The 25237-nt window shown below is 41.6% G+C and overlaps 1 protein-coding gene across 9 annotated transcripts in view; it reads right to left on the bottom strand.

The window, feature by feature from the left end:
• Window positions 1-25237, bottom strand: part of mctp1a (multiple C2 domains, transmembrane 1a) — a 198645-nt gene that overhangs the window by 124913 nt on the left and 48495 nt on the right. The window contains exon 1 of one of the 9 annotated variants that reach the window (XM_042330685.1): window positions 19034-19148. The exons of the other annotated variants lie outside the window; for them this stretch is intronic. Coding sequence (XP_042186619.1) covers window positions 19034-19075 — 42 coding nt within the window. The 5' untranslated portion in view covers window positions 19076-19148. Of the gene's footprint in view, window positions 1-19033; window positions 19149-25237 lie in introns of those variants that run through there. 9 annotated transcript variants of the gene reach the window in all.

Here is a 25237-nt window from a genome sequence, read left to right as displayed (position 1 = left end):
AAGGTTCTGTTAGTACACAACTGAATATTAACATACACCGTTATTACCCTGGGCTGGGGATTTCCAGAGACCTCACAATGATTATTCAGACCCCTTTGCTTTTTTCACATTTTGTTTACGTTACAGCCATATTCTAAAATGGATCCAATCGTTTTTTCCTCCTCATCAATCTATACACAAAACCCCATAATGACAAACAGGTTTTTAGAAATGTTTGCAAATGTATTAATAAAAAAAACTGATATCAGTTTTGTTAGCGTTTGTTAGCGATTACAGCCTTTGCGTCTTCTTGGCTATGAGTTTCTCCCATTCTTCTCTGCATATCCTCTTAAACTCTGTCAGGTTGGATGGGGAGCGATGCTGCACAGCTATTTTTAGGTCTCTCCAGAGATGTTCAATCAGGTTGAAGTCTGGACTCTGGCTGGGCCACTCAAGAGCATTCAGAGTCTTGTCCCGAAGCAACTCCTGAGTTTACTTGGCTGTGTGCTTAGGCTCATTGATCCGTTTATCTTTCCCTCGATCCTGACTAGTCATTCAGTCCCTGACATTGAAATAAATCCCCACAGCATGATGCTTTCTCCACCATGCTTTACTGTAGGGATGGTGCCAGGTTTCCTCCAGACGTAACGCTTGGCATTCACGCTAAAGAGTTCAATATTGGTTTCATCAGACCAGAGAATCTTGTTTCTCATGGTTGGCAAGTCCTTTAGGTGCCTTTGGCAAACTCCAAGTGGGCTGTCATGTGCCTTTTACTGAGGAGTGGCGTCCGTCTGGCCACTCTACCATAAAGGACTGATTGGTGGAGTGCTGCAGAGATGGTTTTCCTTCTGGAAGGTTCTCCCATCTCCACAGAGAAACTCTGGAGCTTTGTCAGCGTGACCTTCAGGTTCTTGGTCACCTCCCTGACAAAGGCCCTTCTCCTTGGTTCTAAACTTCTTCCATTTAAGAATGATGGAGGCCACTGTGTTCTTGGGGACCTTCAATGCTGCAGAAATGTTTTGGTACCCTTCCCCAGATTTGTGCCCCAACACAATCCTGTCTTGGAGATCTACGGACAATTCCTTGGACCTCATGGCTGGGTTTTTGCTCAGACATGCACTGTCAACTGTGGGATCAGTAGACAGGTGTGTGCCTTTCCAAATCATGTCCAATCAATAACCCTAACCCTAACCTGAGCTCAATTTTGAGTCTCATTAGTAAGGGTCTGAATACAGTGCCTTGCGAAAGTATTCGGCCCCCTTGAACTTTGCGCCCTTTTGCCACATTTCAGGCTTCAAACATAAAGATATAAAACTGTATTTTTTATTAAGGGGGCTGAATAATTTTAAACGCCCAATTTTTCAGTTTTTGATTTGTTAAAAAAGTTTGAAATATCCAATAAATGTCGTTCCACTTCATGATTGTGTCCCACTTGTTGTTGATTCTTCACAAAAAAATACAGTTTTATATCTTTATGTTTGAAGCCTGAAATGTGGCAAAAGGGCGCAAAGTTCAAGGGGGCCGAATACTTTCGCAAGGCACTGTATGTATTTCTTATGTACAGTGGGGAGAATAAGTATTTGATACACTGCCGATTTTGCAGGTTTTCCCTACTTACAAAGCATGTAGAGGTCTGTAGTTTTTATCATAGGTACACTTCAACTGTGAGAGACGGAATCTAAAACAAAAATCCAGAAAATCACATTGTATGATTTTTAAGTAATTCATTTGCATTTTATTGCAATGGTGGCTGTTGTCGTTGTATTGCTGTTATACTGGCAATACTAAAGTGTATATAAGAACATCCAATAGTCAAAGGTTAATGAAATACAAATGGTATAGAGGGAAATAGTCCTATAATTCCTATAAAACTACAACCTAAAACTTCTTACCTGGGAATATTGAAGACTCGTGTTAAAAGGAACCATCAGCTTTCATATGTTCTCATGTTCTGAGCAAGGAACTGAAACGTTAGCTTTCTAACATAGCACATATTGCACTATTACATTCTTCTCCAACACTATGTTTTTGCATTATTTAAACCAAATTGAACATGTTTCATTATTTACTTGAGGCTAAATTGATTTTATTGATGTATTATATTAAGTAAAATAAATGTTCATTCAGTATTGTTGTAATTGTATTGTTGTATTGTATTGTTGTAATTTTATTGTTGTAATTGTAATTACAAAAAAAACATCCGATTAATCGGTATCGGCTTTTTTGGTCTTCCAATAATCGGTATCGGTATCGGCGTTGAAAAAAAATCATAATCGGTCGACCTCTATTTCTAACATCTTATAATTTGCTCATTAAAGTATAAGAACACAGAATCCTTGAAATTGTTTCATGCTAAATGTAATAATAGGTCGAGTACTGCAGGCTATGTATTCTTAAATAGTTTGTACAGTGCAATCAAGTCAATGTGAGTTTGTCCAGAAGTTGCCTGGGCAGGATATGTGAAACAACGAGTATGTTTCTCCTGTGGATGACTGAGGAATCACCAAGGCAACACAGCTAAGCTCAACAAAGCCAAATACATCAATACCTGTTATCTATTAACCATGACGCAATAGTACTATAGCACCACTCACAGAGTCACCAATCAGCTCCTTTGACTTTTAAGCGACAGGGGGAAATAGGATAATAGCTTTCAGAAGGCATTTGATATTAATGAATTGTTCTACTGCAATATATCATTGCAGGATAACAGAAAAGGCTATGAATCAGCCATGAAAATGTCACGCTGAGAAAAGCTAGCTAAATGAAGATAAATCTAGAGTGTGACAGAGTTAAGACAGAATTTGCACTAAAAGCCTCAGACCATGAGAAGGTATGTTGCTGCCTTGGACCCATCTTATCTTTCCAGTGTTAAATATATGCCATTAAGCTTCTGCTTTTATCCAAAGCGACTTACAGTCATGCATGCATACATTTCCCGTATGAGTGATTACTAGGTTGTACCAACGCCACTGCGAAGCGTTACCCAAAACAGCATAGCAAAGCTCAGTTAACATAACCATCTCCAGCCTTAAACTGCCAGGTCAACATCTGGGCTGCGTGACACTGGAAAGGGAAGGGAAAAGCGTCTCTAGCGTAGAGCATCGCTTCATTTGACATAATAATAAGAGCCCGCAGTGAGTACAAACCTGTCCAAAGCAGTTTGGGATATCCTGAGAGCTACAGTGCTGCCGTTTAGAACATCTCTCATCATTCTCTCAGAGGAAGGGGAAGTGGTCCCTCTCAAGTATTATCACACCAGAGCTACTCTGATACATGCTAAACAGGTGTCTACTGAAGAGTATCTCCACTCTTGGGTGCCCTAATAGTATGCTGGATCCCCCTTTCAATTGACGGCATCTCCCACCATCTCCCATCCATCCTCAAACCCCGTCTACATCGCACACACATTCAATACGCCATCTGGCCTGCAGGTGAGTGCAATCCTCTCCCTATTATTCCATTGGGACACACAGATAGATCAGGTGCACTCCTCTCCCTATTATTCCATTGGGACACACAGATAGATCAGGTGCACTCCTCTCCCTATTATTCCATTGGGACACACAGATAGATCAGGTGCACTCCTCTCCCTATTATTCCATTGGGACACACAGATAGATCAGGTGCACTCCTCTCCCTATTATTCCATTGGGACACACAGATAGATCAGGTGCACTCCCGCCCCCAGCATTAGAGGCATTTCAATCCATTGGTGGTAATTCCGCCACAAAACAGCATTAGTAAACTGCAATTTCCACATACGTACACTTATAAATCCTAAATGCAATCCTAGATGTCATTCAAATAGCAAAACTTCCGACCATTCCATGTTCAAATCAAATGTAATTTGTCACATGCTTCGTAAACTTGTGGCTCCCTGTTAAGTGAGTGTGTGTGTGTGTGTGTGTGTGTGTGTGTGTGTGTGTGTGTGTGTGTGTGTGCGCGCGCTTGTATGTGCGTGTAGTTTAGGGCTGGGAATTGCCAGGGACCTCAATATACGATATCATCATGATACTTAGGTGCTGACAGGATACGTATTGCGATTCCCACGATTCTATCTGAATTGCGATTCGATACTGCAATTTGATGTTCCACCGTTTTTTATCAATCTAGTCAACTATCGATATAATATTGTCCCATAATAATATTGCGAAATGTAACTGAATAAATTTTTCGCCCATTACTAGTGTGCGTGTGTGTGTGAGAGAGAGAAAGAGAGCAGTACAATAGCAGTAGGCTATTGTCACATTGGCATAAAAGGAATTGGGAGACAGGCGCAGGAATGCGTAATAGGGTTTTTTATTGACCCAAATTACAGCGTGCCATGTAAAGGCATGGGGAAGACCAGACCAAACACGTATACAAAACACAGTGTTGAGCGAGGAGTACCTTGAATAAATACACCGGGACGAGACCCGTAACATACACGCACACAATGATTCTACATGGGACGAGACCCGTAATCATCTTCACAATACAAGCGGCACGAAAGCCAAAGCAACACAGCACAGGTACTCACACGACCAATGGACATTGGAACAACAACCGACAAGACCATGGAAACCAAAGGGCACATATATACAAATAATAATCAGTGGGAACAGTGGACAGGTGTGCGTGATGAAAGTTCCGGACTGATCCGTGACAGTACACACCCCCCTCCCACCTCTCTATACTTGTTCTATTCCTCTCGGAGAAGATTTAAATAGAATCTTAAGTAAAGTCAAACTAATCGAGCTTCACCTCTTTTGAAAAGTGATGACACAGTGGCAATAATAGTTTCTAGTTATAATAATGTTCTTTATTGTGGAAGTGGCTAGAGACAGAGCATCTAGAGACAGAGCATTTATCGCTGACACCGTTTTTTTTTCTCTCTACTGCCTCCACCTGACATACTACTGACAGTGTCATTCTGCATAAACGATGGCCAGGCAAGTACTGTTGCTGAATGAGGAGGGGGGAAGTGACACTGTAAGACAGAGAACATTTTCAGAAAGAGACTAAAAGAGAGTGGTGAGAGAGAGAGAGAGAGAGAGAGAGAGAGAGAGAGAGAGAGAGAGAGAGAGAGAGAGAGAGAGAGAGAGAGAGAGAGAGAGAGAGAGAGAGAGAGAGAGAGAGAGAGAGAGAGAGAGAGTACAGAATGACAGAGCAGCGTCTATGTTTTGGCAGTGTTCCCGTCTGTCTATCACCGTTAAGCTCTGGGAGGAGGAGAGCGGTCGTCCCAGAGAGTCAGAAGCTGCTGACAACGCAGGCAGAGTGCCCAGCCCCAGCCCACTGTCACATGCTTCGCAAACCAGTATAGTACAGGACAATACAGTACTGAACAGTACAGAGCCTGCACAGCATCTTCAAAGACAGAACCGCCCCATAAGGCCTATAGCTGGCCCACCCACAACCACCCTCTCATCTTCCAACAAGTTTCTTTTATAAAGTCAATTACATCATCAGCTGTCACTAGGGCTGTTGCGGTGACCGTATTACCACCACACCGGCGGTCATGAAGGCAGTCAAATTCCAAGTGACTGTTTAGTCACGGTAATTAGACTTCAAAAAAGCTCTGATGCCGTTGATGGTCATTAGTAGCCTACCAAACTTGCTAACTGCCTGGTCCTCAGCACTCTATTGTCCGTCTAATCACTCCGACATCAATGCAAATGTTATCGAAAATCTAATCAAATACTTCATGAGAGCCCAATAACTCATGTTGCGCAACATGTCTGCAGGCTATGCAATTCAGCAAGAAAACAGAGTGATGGCCTCTATTAAAAAGAGGAGGATCCCATCAACGTTCTATGGGTTAGGCCTACTATATTTATTTCTCAACTTTCCTAATATTAAGCACATTGCTTATCTTTACAACAGGAGTGTAGCCTACCTAGCTGGCATGAAAATGAATCATGGGAAAAGTGTCCTGTATTTGCTATTTAAGTGCATAGATTACATTTTTCCCCAGCCCCTGTTTCGAGACAGCTGCATGATAATTCTAAATCAAAACAAATTTCACACATACACTGTATATGATTTAGTATATGTAAAGACAAGATTAAATCAAGAATATTCTGATGGGTGACAATACTAGGCTATCACTTGCAAATTATATATTATCAATTGTGAATGATGCCCAGCGTAAGAAACAATGCCCTTTAAAAAAAAATTGTAGTTGCACACCTCATGTAGCCTAGCCCATGGGTCTATACAGTGCCTTGCGAAAGTATTCGGCCCCCTTGAACTTTGCGACCTTTTGCCACATTTCAGGCTTCAAACATAAAGATATAAAACTGTATTTTTTTGTGAAGAATCAACAACAAGTGGGACACAATCATGAAGTGGAACGACATTTATTGGATATTTCAAACTTTTTTTAACAAATCAAAAACTGAAAAATTGGGCGTTTAAAATTATTCAGCCCCTTTACTTTCAGTGCAGCAAACTCTCTCCAGAAGTTCAGTGAGGATCTCTGAATGATCCAATGTTGACCTAAATGACTAATGATGATAAATACAATCCACCTGTGTGTAATCAAGTCTCCGTATAAATGCACCTGCACTGTGATAGTCTCAGAGGTCCGTTAAAAGCACAGAGAGCATCATGAAGAACAAGGAACACACCAGGCAGGTCCGAGATACTGTTGTGAAGAAGTTTAAAGCCGGATTTGGATACAAAAAGATTTCCCAAGCTTTAAACATCCCAAGGAGCACTGTGCAAGCGATCATATTGAAATGGAAGGAGTATCAGACCACTGCAAATCTACCAAGACCTGGCTGTCCCTCTAAACTTTCAGCTCATACAAGGAGAAGACTGATCAGAGATGCAGCCAAGAGGCCCATGATCACTCTGGATGAACTGCAGAGATCTACAGCTGTGGTGGGAGACTCTGTCCATAGGACAACAATCAGTCGTATATTGCACAAATCTGGCCTTTATGGAAGAGTGGCAAGAAGAAAGCCATTTCTTAAAGATATCCATAAAAAGTGTTGTTTAAAGTTTGCCACAAGCCACCTGGGAGACACACCAAACATGTGGAAGAAGGTGCTCTGGTCAGATGAAACCAAAATTGAACTTTTGGCAACAATGCAAAACGTTATGTTTGGTGTAAAAGCAACACAGCTCATCACCCTGAACACACCATCCCCACTGTCAACCATGGTGGTGGCAGCATCATGGTTTGGGCCTGATTTTCTTCAGCAGGGACAGGGAAGATGGTTAAAATTGATGGGAAGATGGATGGAGCCAAATACAGGACCATTCTGGAAGAAAACCTGATGGAGTCTGCAAAAGACCTGAGACTGGGACGGAGATTTGTCTTCCAACAAGACAATGATCCAAAACATAAAGCAAAATCTACAATGGAATGGTTCAAAAATAAACATATCCAGGTGTTAGAATGGTCAAGTCAAAGGCCAGACCTGAATCCAATCGAGAATCTGTGGAAAGAACTGAAAACTGCTGTTCACAAATGCTCTCCATCCAACCTCACTGAGCTCGAGCTGTTTTGCAAGGAGGAATGGGAAAAAATGTCAGTCTCTCGATGTGCAAAACTGATAGAGACATACCCCAAGCGACTTACAGCTGTAATCGCAGCAAAAGGTGGCGCTACAAAGTATTAACTTAAGGGGGCTGAATACTTTTGCACGCCCAATTTTTTGCACGCCCAATTGTTGATTCTTCACAAAAAAAATAAGTTTTATATCTTTATGTTTGAAGCCTGAAATGTGGCAAAAGGTCGCAAAGTTCAAGGGGGCCGAATACTTTCGCAAGGCACTGTATGTTTTGATAAGGTTTGTGTCACTAAAGTGACCAAATAACGTTTTAAAATTAAGCACATTCATCTGCTTTACAAGGGGTTTAGAGCCTAGCTGGCATACATAAAAAGTGTGTGAATTTCAAGTTTTGGGAAGTTAATATTAAGCACATTCATCTGCTTTACAAGGGGTGTAGAGCCTAGCTGGCATACATAAAAAGTGTGTGAATGTCAAGTTTTGGGAAGTTAATATTCACCATAAGAATACACCTTTATAATAAAAGCATTACATGCATAATTGCATTTGCGGTCACTTTTGATAATGGTGTTTTCCCGCTAATGGAACATTCACGCTTATAGCCTTGCTGCGCTTATAAACGTGAAGAAATAGCATAATAGTTTATCAACATTTTAAGCTAAACGTTCTGATCTGTTGCGACAGCCACATTGCATACTTTTTTTGGGGGGTGGATGCTAGTGGTTGTATTAATTTGGGATTTACCACAACTGTCCTAGACTATGTTTGTAATATTTATTTCACACACAGAATAGAAAAGGTCAACTTTTGTACTATGGGGATAGAAGATTGACATAGGCTAGTGCTTTTGCTGTTCATTAGGCCTCATCTCGTTGGCTGATGAAAAGGAAATGTAGACAGTTCTTCCAAAATTTTCAATATGCACCTCGGTATTGGATAAGCGCAGTTGCATCCGCGGTGTGTCTGTCTTCACTTGTAGCTTGTGAGAAAGACCCGATCACGTGATGGAGAGCCATGTGAGTGAGAGTTGCTTCGGAGCAGGCAGCATTCAGGGAGAAGGGCACAACAGCCAATGGCCGCAAATGGCATGTCCTTTTTTTAGGGTGCATTATGGCCACAAAAAGGGCACGCCATCGTGAAATTCGAGGCATTAGCAAGTGCTTGTCAAATTGTGAATGAGAGACTGATAAAGTGTGAACAGCCTGCGCAAAAAAAACAAAGCAGAGCTCATGCCTTTCAAATGACTTTTTTCAAATCATCATTAGAGTGGCATCATGCAGCCTTACAATGTATTAAAAATCTAAACATATACTGTAGCAAAATGTTTGTAGAACAACTACAGTTACATTACTAACGCAAAATTAAGCATGTAGGAGTACCTATTTCTTTGTTAACTGCTCAACCCAGAATAGCCGCATGTGCCCACTCCCAAAATCGCTTGGAGAAAATATCCCTTCTATTTTATTCAGCTGTGTTCAATTGTATTCTTCATACTATAAAATGATATACAATTTTAAGCAAATCTTGTCTGCTAAATGAACTATTGTAGCCCACAGCCATTTGGCATAGCTAGATCAGGACCTAGCATAAGGACAACTCAGAGTATGCTATTCTGTTCTTCTGAAATAGACTACATGTTCTTCATATCATGTTTCTTTAGACCTGTCTAAAATATAATGGATTTATTGTGAAGGTGTAGGCTATATTACATGGATTTATTAGACTTTTTAAAATGTAGATGATCTGAAGGTGTGCATCAGTGGCATGCGTGGAAGCCAAGAGATGCTAAATGTGCTTTTGTTAGTTAACGGTCAATTACCGTGTGACCGACAGTTATTTGCTTGACAATCACCGGCTGACACAATTTCATGACCGCCACAGCCCTAGTTGTCAAAGTGCTTTAAAGATACCCGGTCTTAAGTAGAATAATTGATTATGATGATGTCATCATTCATCATCACATCGTAGCTTGCAGTTAGCTACAGCACGTTCAATTACCATGACAATGACACATGCACCTTGGTTGGGCTGTGAGGTAGCGAGGACTTCTCCCTGTGTCTCTGTGCCAGGCTGGGGAGAAGGCAGGCTCCTACGCTCTCCCTGTCACTGCCTGACATTACCAGGTAAGAGGCACGATGAGATAAGGGCACGACTCACTCTAACAGCACTGTAGTCTGTGCACAGCTTCTGCTTCACAGAGCAAGAGAAAGTGTGAGAGAGGGAGAGCGAAAGCGAGAGAGGGAGATAGAGAAATAGAGAGAGAGTGAGTAAGAAAGTGAGAGAGACAGAAAGAGTCAGAGAATCAGGTCAAAAGGAGCAGGCCACCTAGAAAACCCACGAGGCCCAAACTGAATTAGAGACGTACTAAATTAGAATGTGAAATTAGTTGTGGTTACCAAACTCGCTGTGAGAGCGTGAAAGCTTGCGGGGAGCTGCCACTGTCAACGGAGCACAGCACATGAATGAACAAGCAGCCGTCATCCAGCTCCCAGCCGCCCCACAACCATCCACATTTGCATACGGTAGAGAGAAGCCGCAGGTGGCTGCTTCACATCCCCATCTCTAAGGTCTTCACCCCCCAAAAACAGCCATAATACTCCACACTACAGTCGTGGCCAAAAGTTTTGAGAATGGCACAAATATTAATTTCCACAAAGTTTGCTACTTCAGTGTCTTTACATATTTTTTTTGTCAGATGTTACTATGGAATACTGAAGTTTAATTACAAGCATTTCATAAATGTCAAAGGCTTTTATTGACAATTACATGAAGTTGATGCAAAGAGTCAATATTTGCAGTGTTGACCCTTCTTTTTCAAGACCTCTGCAATCCGCCCTGGCATGCTGTCAATTAACTTCTGGGCCACATCCTGACTGATGGCAGCCCATTCTTCCATAATCAATGCTTGGAGTTTGTCAGAATTTGTGGGTTTTTGTTTGCCCACCGCCGAATGTTGGTACCATTCTTTAGTCATGGTTGTGTTCTTAGGGAAAATTGTGAGTGAGCCCACACCCTTGGCTGAGAAGCAACCCCACACATGAATGGTCTCAGGATGCTTTACTGTTGGCATGACACAGAACTCATGGTAGCGCTCACCTTTTCTCCCCCTGACAAGCTTTTTTCCGGATGCCCCAAACAATCGGAAAGAGGATTCATCAGAGAAAATGACTTTACTCCAGTCCTCAGCAGTCCAATCCCTGTACCTTTTCCGGAATATCAGTCTGTCCCTGATGTTTTTCCTGGAGAGACGTGGCTTCTTTGCTGCCCTTCTTGACACCAGGCCATCCTCCAAAAGTCTTCACCTCACTGTGCGTGCAGATGCACTCACACCTTCCTGCTGCCATTCCTGAGCAAGCTCTGTACTGGTGGTGCCCCGATTCCGCAGCTGAATCAACTTTAGGAGATGGTCCTTGCGCTTGCTGGACTTTCTTGGGAGCCCTGAAGCCTTCTTCACAACAATTATACTGCTCTCCTTGAAGTTCTTGATGAACCGATAAATGGTTGATTTAGGTGCAATATTACTGGCAGCAATATCCTTGCCTGTGAAGACCTTTTTGTGCAAAGCAATGATGACGGCACGTGTTTCCTTGCAGGTAACCATGGTTGACAGAGGAAGAACAATGATTCCAAGCCCCACCCTCATTTTGAAGCTTCCAGTCTGTTATTCAAACTCAATCAGCATGACAGAGTGATCTCCAGCCTTGTCCTCACTCACACCTGTGTTAACGAGAGAATCACTGACATGTCAGCCGGTCCTTTTGTGGCAGGACTGAACTGCAATGGATTTTTTTTTGGGGGGGGGATTCAGTTAATTTGCATGACAAAGAGGGACTTTATCTGATCACTCTTCATAACATTCTGGAGTATATGCATACATTGCCATCATACAAACTGTGTCAGCAGACTTTGTGAAAATTAATATTTGTGTCATTCTCAAAACTTTTGGCCACGACTGTACTTCATAATAATAATAATCTGGAGTTTAAGAGGAGCGTATTGATGAGGGTGCTAATAAAATCAATTGATTAACTTAATTTCAAACAACTCAGTTAATTTCTTTTTACAAAAATAAAACTGCTACAGTAGTTGACGTGGCAGCATAACATATGATATGTTTCTATATCATGTGTAGGTTTCATATATAGGTCATTTAAAGGAAACACCAACATAAAGTGTCTTAAAAGGTCGTTGGGCCACCAAGAGCCAGAACATCTTCAATGCAGAGTGTCTGGAACTCTATAGGAGGGATGCGACACCATTCTTCCACGAGAAATTCAATAATTTGGTATTTTGTTGAAGGTTCTGGAAACATCACCATGCGCAAAGCCTAGCATCGGCTAGAGTAAAGCTTGCCACCATTGAACTCTGGAGCAGTGGAAACTCGTTCTCTGGAGTGATAAATCACACTTTACCAACTGGCAGTCCAACAGACAAATTTGGGTTTGGCTGATGCCAGGAGAACGCTACCTTCCCCAATGCATAGTGCCAACTGTAAAGTTTGGTGGAGGAGGAATAATGGTCTGGGACTGTTTCGTGGTTTGGGCTAGGCCACTTAGTTCCAGTGAAGGGAAATCTTAATGTTCCAGCACATTCTAGATGATTCTGTGCTTCCAACTTTGTGGCAACAGTTTGGGGGAGGGCCCTTTCCTATTTCAGCATGAAAATGCCACCCATTGGGGGATCAACTCCATATTAGTGCAGTTAATTTCCAAATGAGATGTTCGACGAGCAGGTGATATCCATCCAACAACCCAGAGAGAGATCCCAATACCATGGACCTATTTTAATTGTTTTCCCTGTAATCTTTGTTTAACTAGGCAAGTCAATTAAGAACAAATTCTTATTTACAATGACGGCCAAGGAACAGTGGGTTAACTGCCTTGTTCAGGGGCAGAACGACAGATTTTTAACTTGTCAGCTCGGGGATTCGATCTCGCAAACCTTTCGGTTACTGGCCCAACGCTCCGACCACTAGGCTACCTGCCACCTATATGACCATGGTCATGTGTGGCTCAGTCAGTAGAGCATTGCACTTGCAATGCCAACGGTTGTGTGTTCAATTCTCCCTGGGGCCACCCATAAATAAAATGCATTCACACACTTTAGAAAAAAACATCTACTAAATGGCTTAAATTTGTATTTTTATGTACAGTTGAAGTCTGAAGTTTACATACACCTTAGCCAAATACATTGAAACTCAGTTTTTCACAATTCCTGACATTTAATCATAGTAAAGATTCCTTGTCTTAGGTCAGTTAGGATGACCATTTTATTTTAAGAATGTGAAATGTCAGAATAATAGTAGAGAGAATGATTTATTTCAGCTTTTATTTAACTAATCACATTCCCAGTGGGTCAGACGTTTACATAGAGTCAATTAGTATTTGATAGCATTGTCTTTAAATTGTTTAACTTGGGTCAAACATTTTGAGTAGCCTTCCACAAGCTTCCCACAATAAGTTGGGTTAATTTTGTTCAATTCCTCCTGACAGAGCTGGTGTAACAGTCAGGTTTGTAGGCCTCGTTGCTCGCACACGCTTTTCCAGTTCTGCCAAAAATGTTCTATAGGATTGAGGTCAGGGTTTTGTGATGGCCACTCCAATACCTTGACTTTGTTGTCCTTAAGCCATTTTGCCACAATTTTGGAAGTATGCTTGGGGTCAATGTTAATTTGGAAGACCCATTTCGACCAAGTTTAACTTCCTGACTGAAGTCTTGAGATGTTGCTTCAATATATCCACATAATTTTCCATCCTCATGATGCTGCCACCCCTGTGATTCAAGGTTGGGATGGTGTTCTTCGGCTTGCAAGCCTCCCCCTTTTCCTCCAAACATAACGATGGTCATTATGGCCAAACAATTCTATTTTTGTTTCATCAGACCAGAGGACATTTCTCCAAAAAGTATGATCTTTGTCCACATGTGCAGTTGCAAACCGTAGATTCTGGGTGGTTTTGGAGCAGTGGCTTCTTTATTGCTGAGCGGTCTTTCAGGTTATGTCGATATAGGACTCATTTTACTGTGGATATAGATACTTTTGTACCTGTTTCCTCCAGCATCTTCACAAGGTCCTTTGCTGTTGTTCTGGGATTGATTTGCACTTTTCGCACCAAAGTACATTAATCTCTAGGAGACAGAACGTGTCTCCTTCCTGAGCGGTATGACGGCTGCGTGGTCCCATGGTGTTTATACTTGCGTACTATTTTTTGTACAGATGAACGTGGTACCTTCAGGCGTTTGGAAATTGCTCCCAAGGATGAACCAGACTTGTCGAGGTCTACAATTTTTTCTGAGGTCTTGGCTGATTTCTTTTGATTTTCCATTGATGTCAAGCAAAGAGGAACTGAGTTTGAAGCCTCCAATTGACTCAAATCATGTCAATTACACTATCAGAAGCTTCTAAAGCTATGACATAATTTTCTGGAATTTTCCAATATGTTTAAAGGAACAGTCAACTTAGTGTATGTACATTTCTGACCCATTGGAATTGTGATACTGTGAATTATAAGTGACATAATCTGTCTGTAAACGATTGTTGGAAAAAATACTTGTGTCATGCACAAAGTAGATGTCCTAACCGACTTGCCAAAACTATAGTTTGTTAATGACTCCAACCTAAGTGTATGTAAACGTCCGACTGGAACTGTATATTGATATTCAATCACTTAACTACCATCCATCCTAAAGCAGCCTCCTACACACCCACCTCAGGCTATCTCCTCTCCTCTAGTCTAACCAGCTCTGTATCCCTCTCATTCTGATCATGTATAGTACATCTGAGAGCCATGGTGGTGAAGCTGGGGCTGGAGTTATTATTAATGACCCCGTCCCTCCCTGGCTGCTCATCTGTCCAGATGCTGGGAATGTTCTTCCTCTATTCCTCCATCCCTCTATCCACCCCTCCGCTATCCACCCCTCCGCTCCACCGAGCCGCTGTCATGTTCCATCTCTCCCTGGGTGTGATAGATGGAGGGGGAACAGGAGATGTCTGTCGACCTGTGCTCTGAACCTACCTAGCATCTCTAATATTCAACTCCCTCATTCAATATTCAACATTCAGCTCTCCTTCTCTCTTTATTTTTCTCCCTCCCTCCCTTTTTCTTTCTCTCCCTCCACGTCTCACTCTCTATATCGATCTTTCTGTCTTCATCTCAATCCTTCTCCCTCTCTTCTTGTTTCTCTCTCATTTGCATTGTCTTGATCATTCTTGCTGTCTTTCGCTCTCTTTCTCTACTCCCCTGTCATGCAAGCTGCACCCTCCTCTATTCCACACGATTGAAAACTAGACACCACTGGCAGATCAGCCTACACCAATTCATTAACACAAACACAGACAAACATACACACAGACAAACATATACAAAACACAGACACAGACCAGCACCTATCAACCGGCTCTCTATAGCCGATGTGAGTAAGACCTTTAAACGGGTTAAAACTCACAAGTCCGCAGGGCCAGACGGATTACCAGGACGCGTACTCAGAGCATGCGCTGACCAACTGGCAAGTGTCTTCATTGACATTTTCAATCTCTCCCTGACACTGTCTGTAATACCAACATGTTTCGAGCCATAGTCCCTGTGCCCAAAAATGCCAAGGTAACCTGTCTAAATGACCACATCTGTGCTCACATCTGTAGCCATGAAATGCTTTGAAAGGCTGGTCATGGCTCACATCAACACCATCATCCCAGACACCCTGGACGCACACCAAATAGCAACCCCCCAACAGATCCACAGATGTCGCAATCTCTATGTGAGAATGCTATTCATTGACTACAGCTCAGCATTTAACACCATAGTGCCCTTCATGCTCATTACTAAGCTAAGGACCCTGGGACTGAACACCTCCCTCTGTAACTGGATCCTGGACTTCCTGATGGGCCGACCCCAGGTGGTGAGGGTAGGCAACCACACCTATGCCACGCTGACCCTCAACACGGGGGCCCCTCAGGGTTGTGTGCATAGTCCCCTCCTGTACTCCCTGTTCAGCCACTACTGCATGGCCGTGCACGACACCAACACCGTCATCATTAAGTTTGCTGATGACAAGACGGTGGTAGGCCTGATCAACGATGACAGTGAGACTATGAGCCTATAGGGAAAAGAACAGGAACAACAACCTCTCCCTCAATGTCAGCAAGACAAAGGAGCTGAATGTGGACTACAGGAAACGGAGGGCCGAGCACACGCCCATTCACATCGACAGGGTTGTAGTGGAGCGGGTTGAGATCTTCAAGTTCCTCGGTGTCCACATCACTAAGGATCTATCATGGTCCACACACACCATGGAAGGTAGGTCAAAAAGGGGGAGGTCACAATTCTGTTTGTACACTTGTTCACATGCAGATTCTTCTTAATAAAACCTATTTGAAACAAGCCATTACACTTTGTTATTATCATGGCATTTCATGTTAGTATTCAGGTTATTACTTGTAAATACTAATCAATTAATGAAGAAATGCAAGGTTGGAGGGGATCTGTCACATTTTTGTATTGATCCAAATTAACGGAGTCGAAATAAAGACATACCTACCTTGTCCTCATCTATTGGCTTTTCTGCATATGTAAAAATAAAAAATAAATACAGATCAAATTTCGATGCACAAAACCATTCAAGCGAAGTCTGATGGGTTTTCTCACACTTTTCCCGAAATATTCGCACGAAGTCACAAACCCCGCTGCTGCGGTCAATCGACCGTTCTTCAAAGAGAGGACACTGTAATGAGGTAAATCATGTACCCTAAGCTACTGAAAATAGGCATTTTACAAGATTAAATCATGCCGTGAGTATTTGATTCTTATTAAAGAGATGAAGCCCAGACAGGCCACTTCATGAAACTTTTTGAATGGACATATAGGCCTATAGAGAGAATCCGCGAACCACACACGCACAATCCCGTAAAAGCACCCGTCAATCAAAGCCACCATTGTATGTCAGACAAAAGAGCAAATATTTCTCCTTTCCTTGAAACATCTTAAAAAACCTAGGCCTACGTTAGGCTTTATGAAAGTAATCTATAAGATAATGAATTGACAAGGAGAGTATGAAGGGGACAGCTATATTATAGCATGAAGAGGAAATTGACAATCAATAAAACTAAAACAAATACACGCAACATGTCCATAGCCTGTTTATCAGAATTGCTGATTATCGAGGGGGAGAGTGTTGGAAAGATTTTTAAAATACTGTGAGGAACTATTATATTAACTATTATAATTTGAATGGATGTAAAAAAAAAAAAAAAATTTTTTTAAAAAGACAGTCCAGCTGGACACTTTTCTACATTTGACATTTGCGAGAAGCAGGCTAGGCAGTTCTATGCGTCAAAAGGCGCGCAAACTCCGTCAACATTAACAGGACAGAGAAACCAGACACATGTTCATTCCTCACACACAGCGCGTAAATGATGGTGTGACATAAACAAAAACTTGTTTCTCACAAGTGTAGCAGGTTGTTAATTCCCCAAATAACATTTCCACTCCGAGAATGAGAAATCACTGTAATTAATACATGCATTAACATAAATTAATGTAAACAAATGACAGGGATTAACGATAATTTGCCTGTTTTTACAATCAGTAAATTACCACATGAGCATTCATAAAAGTGTGACAACGTATAGCCCAGGCTACTATTCTACTTTGCGGGGATAGGAGGGTGGCAATTTTTTGGTCTCGCCAAGGGCGGAATATCGTCCAGGATCGGAATAGATCAGCGATGATTAGTCTATAAATTAAGAAAAGATCCCGTATCAAATTATACCTTGCCAGGTTGGAGAGGATTTGGCGCATTGTCCATTTGACACAACGCATTATAGGCATTAAAGCATTAACGCCTCAGAGCCAGAACAACCTTGTCGACTGCTGTTGAATAATGAATGGAGTTAACTAAATTAGCAAAACAATTGCTTTCATTGCTTTCATTGATTAACACTCCCGCTTTTAGGTTAAGTGTATCTGCATGAAAATAAAGTAAATAAAACATTTTTAAAAACTCAAATGGATCTAGACCTATTCTTTTTTTAAATTGAAGGATATTTAATTTTCATAGAGGACTTCATCCATAACCACCAGTTCTACAGCTATTCAATTAACGTCACAGCCCCGGTAAGGTGCCAAAATAAATACTCTGAGAAGCTCTGCAGCTCATAACTGCTGGGGAGTTAAGACAATCCGAAATGGCCTACTATCAGACATCCAAATACATGAAAAATAAACATGAACACAAGGGCAAACAATTCACCAAATGAATGTGACCAATTAACGGGAGACAGAGAAACGCATTCTGGAGAGAGATGGGACCTATGGTGAATTTTCACCACACCCCCCTTCCCTTATTGTGTCGACATTTTCAATTGGGGATGTCATTTATGTAAATACTAAGCTGTGGTGTAGACCACAACTCAATTGTTTTCGATAGGTCTACAACAGAAAATCCGTGTGAAACATTAATGTTCACTGACTACCAGACAAGTCAAGTATATTATTATCATATGAATTAAAAACAGTATAAAGCTGCATTTTAATATTTCGGATCTATTTGGGTCCGATACAGACCCGACCCAATTTGGATCTGATTCTCCCTCATGTCGGACATGTTTTGGTGTCGGATCTTGTCCACCTCGGATCCAATCCGACGACCGCGTCCTGTCAGTGTCGGATATGAATTTCATGGATCCAATTCGGTGCAGATCTCAATTTCTGGATCAGAGAAGACATCTAATGTACATATCTACCTCAATTACCACACACCCCTGCACATCGACTCGGTACTGGTACACCGTGTATATAGCCAAGTTACTCATTGTGTATTTATTACTACTACATGTTATTAGTGTGCAGACTTTTTCTTTTGACTGTCAGTATACGGCCACTAACTCTTTTTACTCATCATATACACTGCTGCTACTGTTTATTATCTATCCTGTTGCCTAGTCACTTTATCCCTACCTATACGTACATATCTACCTCAATTACCTCGTACCACTGCACCTCGACTCGGTACTGGTAAATACTCATTGTGTATTTATTCCTCATGTTATTATTTTTCGATTATTTATCAATTTTCTTTCATTCTGAATTGTTGGAAAGGGCCTGTAAGTAAGCATTTCACTGTTAGTCTACACCTGTTGTTTACGAAGCGTGCGACGAATACAATTTGATTTGTTTTGACCGTCTGAGAGTGGCTTTACAGTGCAAACCAACATAGTCTTTTGAAAGCGTGATCAAAACAGAGTAGATACTGAAGCTTACGAAAATACACAAGCCCACACTATACTGTACTCAGCTACTCTCCGTACTTACAGACATTTTACTGATCCAGGACACTTTAGTCCCATCAACACCTCTGAAATCCTCTGTGTTAAAATCCTCTGTTCAAAAGAGAGTCCATGCAAGCAGTTCCCTGCACAGTGCACACTGACCAGAACAGTAAAACATCAGCTTCGACAGTGTGAATATTCTCCAATAGAATACAGCAGCGCATAAAAACAGTAATCCACTAGCATGATGATTAGACACATGCATGCGTGTGTGTGCGTGTGTACCTACAGTCAGGCTTCGTCCCACGGAGGAGAGAGACAGTGCTAACATCCAGACTCAGAGCCAGCTCCACACTACCACTGCAGCTGCTGGCTTTACTGTCCTATATGAGACACACACACACACACTTTCACACACACACACACACACACACACACATAGTGCATAGCAACGGGCAATCAGCTGTGAGGGAGGTTCTTTCAAATACTCCACATATCCACTCCCACCCTCCCACCTCGGTAGATGCAAGACTCTCTCTCTCTCTCTCTCCCTCTCTCTCTCACACACACACACACGCACGCACGCACGCACACACACACACACACACACACACTAAACGAAATAGGATATACAAGCAACACAACTGCCCACACAAACAAACACACACACTGAACTAAGGTAAAAAGAGACGCTGACAGTGTAATCCTGTGGGACTGTGTGACGTAAGGAGAGGAAGCAGGGCGTGGCACTCAGGACTAGAGGTCTTCAAGTTAGATCTGTTCCGAAATGGATCTGTGGATTTCCCACTCGACCCGATATGCATACATTTTTTTTTAATGGAGACCCGTTCAGAATGAACCCGAGGACAGTCAGACTCAAAGGAGAGTGGAAAACAGACACGTGCTGGTTTGGATCCGAGAGACCTGTTCAGATCCGAGAGAAAGAGAGAGAGAAAGAAACCTCCTACCGGGCGCTGCCAGCGCCATCAACAAACAAGCCATATTGATCCATGATCCATAATTACGTGTCATTAAAAACTGGGTATAACAAATTACCCCAAATAATATTTGTTGTGTTTTGATGTGTAGCCTATTAAAAACATTATAGTTTATTGTTTTTTACTTTCCTAAAACAATAGTTGTCTATCTCATGGTTCAGCTGTCGGAGATTTGAGCGATATAGGCATCAGGCCATTGCATGCATATACTGTAGGCCTGTAGGCATAGGCGTCCACTGTATGATATTTACATTTAAAAAATAAATATTCATGGAGACAAGCTTAGGCCTAGCTCTAGAGCGACTGAGAGAAAGATATGCCGGCACCATGTACCCAACATCCACATCTTTACACTTGTTGGATAGGCTACTACTGCTATACAGATATGTGACCCGTTTCAGGAAACTAGGCGTCTTGACTTCACAGCAGAGCCGTTTGAAAATGCCTTCTTGAACATGTGAACTTCCATGTGCCTTAATAAAAACTTTTATGCCATCTGTAAATACGAATAAAGTTGTTAAATTACGAGCCTAGTTGGTTTAGTCAAAGAAAAATAAAGAAACCTTCCTGAGATAATGAGTGGGCTGGATATGAGGAGAGATAAGCTTCAGATTGGTCTGATGCGATTGGTCTGATGCGTAGCATCTTGTGTCCATAAAATTAGCTGGTCGTTATGCGTACATTATCCTTTCTACTGCAGTTTTTCCCCTAAAGATTTAACGTTAGCCATGGAGAACTGCAAATATGTTGCTACTGCTCTCAATATCATTGCTGCCTAGGAAATCCCTGATTTAAGTAAAAACATTTTAATTGAAGAAGACATCGTAGAGTCTTCTGATGACAGTGATGGAGAAGAAACGACGATCAACGTGTATGAACTGTGTGTAACGTTAGTGATGTTTTCTCAGAATGCCATTTTGCATTGCATTGAACTTATTTGGTTAGCTAGCTATGACAATCGGTTTGTATTGGTAGTACTATATGGCTTGGGATAATAGTTCATTGTTTACATGTCTAAACAAAAGACCCAAAGTTAAAGCTTGCTGTTAGCTAGCTAACGTTAGCTGAGGATAGATGGCTGGCTTGCTAGCTAACAGTAACTTAGATGTATGAACCTAATGTTAGTGATGTTTTCTCAGAATGCCATTTGGCATTGCTAGTTAACTTTAGCTAGCTATTACTATCCGTTTATATTGCTAGTACTCTATGGATTGGGTTTATGGTTCATTATTTAGCTAGCTACACGTCTAAAGAAAAGACCCCAAGTTAAAGCTTGCTGTGAGCTAGATAACATTAGCTGACGTTAGATGTCTGGCTAGCTAGCTACCATTACATGTATGAACTGTGTGTAGTGATATCTCAGAATGCCATTTCACATCTATTGTATAATAATGCTAAAATATTTGTATCTGGAATTTGTCTTTCAGCATCAGTAGAACACGCCTGACTCTCCTCCACCAGTCATCCAAGGATACTAGGAGAATGGTCTAATGCCTCCCATCACAAAGAGAGCTGGCCCAAGCAAGCACAGGTTACACCTGAAGCATGAGGACTTGGAGCTTGTTGTGAACTTCCTCAACAACTACGCAGAGGATAATGCAATAGTATTACCAGGACGCCACCCAGGACACAAACACTTTGATGGAAAGCTGCTGCCATCCCATGTGACAAAAGCCGCAGTGTGGCGACTACAAGGAATCGATGACAACACTTGGTATTTAAAGCATAAACACGATTTGATTATTTTATTGAGCTCCAACATGATTGGCACTACTTTTATTCAGGGCCCCTACTGAACAGTCTGGACCTAAACTTCCTAATCACAGGCCACACCAAGTTTGCCCCCGGCTGGTACTTCGCGCCTCATCAAGCAGCGCTTCAGAAAGACCAGAGTGAACACTTTGTCTGAGATTGCTGGTGTTGTGAAGGACAGCATTGTGACAGGTCAAAATCTCACAGCTGGTTGGACTGGAGGATGGTACGAGTGTGTTTCATTTGGTGACCTCAGAGAGGACAGGAAACACACATAACTATATCTCTGAATGTGCACATTTCTCAATTATGAGGTTTGAATGAGTAAAGATGAAACTATTTGTGAAATGATGTAATGTGATGTTAAACCTTTAATGTGAGAGAATTGTATTCCCTTTAAAGTTTAACTAAGGCATTGGCCTGCCCCCATGAGCACAGACACGATCCAGCTCCATGGAACCATGCTTTGCTATTGTTATGAATAAAACCCCCTCCTGAGGAAATCCTCTTCAGACTAAGCAATTTGCGAATAGTTATTGAATTCCTAACCATACCACGTGGAGCATTGGTTCAACTCTGAGACGATCGATCCCGACAGAATAAGAGCAAATCTTAGATACTAATTACTAATCTGCAGTTTTAAATTATGTCTACCTGGGATGCGAAGACTGACAACCGCCAAAACATCTATTCTATGAGAACATTTCTGAATTTTACTCTAAAGTATCCATCCTAACCACAAAATACTTTGATCTTCAGGGAAGCAGAGAGAGAGAGACGCTCGGATGAACTCTCCAACAGACAGACAGACGATTCCAACAGAATCGACACCCACTTCCCTTTGTCCACCAAGCCGTCATATCGGCTTAGCCCACTAGGGAACTATCATTTCCTTGTAACCATATCTACTGTTTGTGTGTTTATGCATTTCTGTGATTATTTAGTTAGTTAGTGAATAAATTACAAGACAATTGGTGTATGGATGATTCATAGTAAAGGCTGGGTTTGTGCAGATAACCAACAATATACGACGTTTGCAATGAGACTAACGTGAGGTAAAGAATAATATTAAAATATCTGAAGAGTTATATTAAAAATTATAACTTTCCTTGGTGCCCAGACTTCCTAGGTAACTACATTTACATGATTAGTTTAATCACGTAATAATAATTACAGAGAATTGATTTGATAAAATAACACTTCACTTGACATTGTAGACAAAGGAGAGCTCTCCAGTAGGTACCGAATCCTTCAAAGGCCCTTTTCTCAAAAGTGTGTTTACAAGTTTATCAACTTTCAAAGCAGAAATACTTTCCCATTGTTCCTCAAAACTACAGTGTATTATATACCATTTTGTATCTCTGAGTCTCTACTTTTATTCAATGTAAAAAAAACTATTTCAAATTTTGCAACATAAGATTTTGAGCTGTTCAGTCACATATACAGTGCATTCACAAATTATTCAGTCCCCTTGACTTTTTCCACATTTTGATACGTTACAGCGTTATTCTGAAATTGATTAAATACATGATTTTCCTAATCAATCTACACACAATACCCACAATGACAACGTGAAAACAGGTTTTTAGAATGGTTAACTATTGTTAACTTACAGTTAACTAGTCCAATGCAATAACAACCTGCCTCTCTCTCCTTGCACTCCACAAGGAGACTGCCTGTTACGCGAAGGCAGAAGCAGTCATGTAAACATTCATTCAAACGATGCTTTGATGTGGCTGTTGTCGTTGTGTTGCTGGTTCGAGCCCAGGGACGAGCGAGGAGAGGGACAGAAGCTATACTGTTATACTGGCAATACTAAAGTGCCTATAAGAACATCCAATAGTCAAAGGTTAATGAAATACAAATGGTATAGAGGGAAATAGTCCTATAATTCCTATAATAACTACAAACCTAAAACTTCTTACCTGGGAATATTGAAGACTCATGTTAAAAGGAACCACCAGCTTTCATATGTTCTCATGTTCTGAGCAAGGAACTGAAACGTTAGCTTTCTTACATAACACATATTGCACTTTTACTTTCTTCTCCAACACTTTGTTTTTGCATTATTTAAACCAAATTGAACATGTTTCATTATCTACTTGAGGCTAAATTGATTTTATTGATGTATTATGTTAAGTTAAAATAAGTGTTCATTCAGTATTGTTGTAATTGTCATTATCACATTTTTTAAAAAAATATATAAATCGGTATCGGCTTTTTTGGTCATCCAATAATCGGTATCGGTATCGGCGCTGAAAAATCATAATCGGTCGACCTCTAGTTGAGTCATCCGCATACATAGACACACTGGCTTTACTCAAGGCAACTGGCATGTCATTAGTAAAGATTGAAAAAATTAGGGAGCCTAGACAGCTGCCCTGGGGATTTCCTTATTCCACCCGGATTATGTTGGAGAGACTTCCATTAAAGAACACCCTCTGTGTTCTGTTAGACAGGTAACTCTGTATCCACAATATAGCATGGGGTGTAAAGCCATAACACATACGTTTCTCCATGAGCAGACAATGATCGATAATGTCAAAAGCCGCACTGAAATCTAACAAAACAGCTACATGTAGTATGAAGTGAATTCTGGTTAGAGCTGGGATGAGAAGCTCAACCCTGCAGGCATCCTCCAAGCTAATAGCTATTAATATCACACACTGTGGGGATCTCATTGGCTCTGCAGCTAGCAGACAGAGAGAGAGAGATGAGAGAGAGAGACTCCAGCCACACGTCAGGAAAAAGACGTGTTTAAGTGCCGGAGGCTAAGAGAGAAAGACCATGATCTGAAAATTCCAGAATTAAAAAAGAGAGTGAGAGGTTGACAGAAGTTAACACAAAGACAGGTTGTCAGAAAGGTGAACCGCTGAAGGCGTGAAGAAGAAAGGAGAAGAGGAAGGTTCAGAGAGACATGTAAACAGCCAATACAGGGATGGAGGGCAGTCAATTTCGAAAGGGAGAGAGCATTGAGAGAAGGATAATAATAAGTGATTTTTGTACAGTAATGTTGTTGCTGGCAGACCCATAACAGCCTGTGACAGGGAAGAGAGGGGCACCAGGCCTGGCACTCACAGCAGGGGATGCCACTCTCCAGCGGGCAATGGGCAACAGACTGCAGGCAGCACTAAACCCTATGGTGGCACAGTGGAGAGAGGGCGGTGTGTGTTATTGCATGTGTCTGCAAGTTTTTTTATATGAGAGTGTTTGTCCCTTTCAGTGTGATACTCTACAGTATCTGACTGTCAGCAGGTTTGATGGATGCTGAGGAAACCCATAAATGAGGGGATTAACATCCAACATCACACTTCTAATGCTGCAAAACAGAGCAGGTTATTCAAATGCAGACTCTGGCTACTCATAGGTCAACATGATGTTGTGGTTGGAATCTAAAGGTATTTCTGATGCCTCAGTGATGATACAGATGGTATTAGCATAATGACAGGCCTGGGAAGACATGACTATGACCCGTGGCGCAGAACGTTGTTTTGATGTTTTTAATGCCTGACAAAATGTTGCTTGCCTCCAGGCCTCATGGAATATGTGTTTGAGAGTGTGTTCCTGGTCTCTCCAGAGATGCTCAATTGGGTTCAAGTCCGGGCTCTGGCTGGGCCACTCAAGGACATTCAGAAACTTGTCCTGAAGCCACTGTACTTAGAGTCATTGTCCTGTTGGAAGGCGAACCTTCACCTCAGTCGGAGGTCCTGAGCACACTGGAGCAGGATTTCATCAAGGATCTC

This window comes from Oncorhynchus tshawytscha, linkage group LG12, assembly GCF_018296145.1.
Source record: "Oncorhynchus tshawytscha isolate Ot180627B linkage group LG12, Otsh_v2.0, whole genome shotgun sequence".
Classification (NCBI taxonomy): Eukaryota; Metazoa; Chordata; class Actinopteri; order Salmoniformes; family Salmonidae; genus Oncorhynchus; species Oncorhynchus tshawytscha.
The sequence above is the reverse complement of the archived record's forward strand: the minus strand, read 5'-3'. Positions and strand labels throughout refer to the sequence as shown.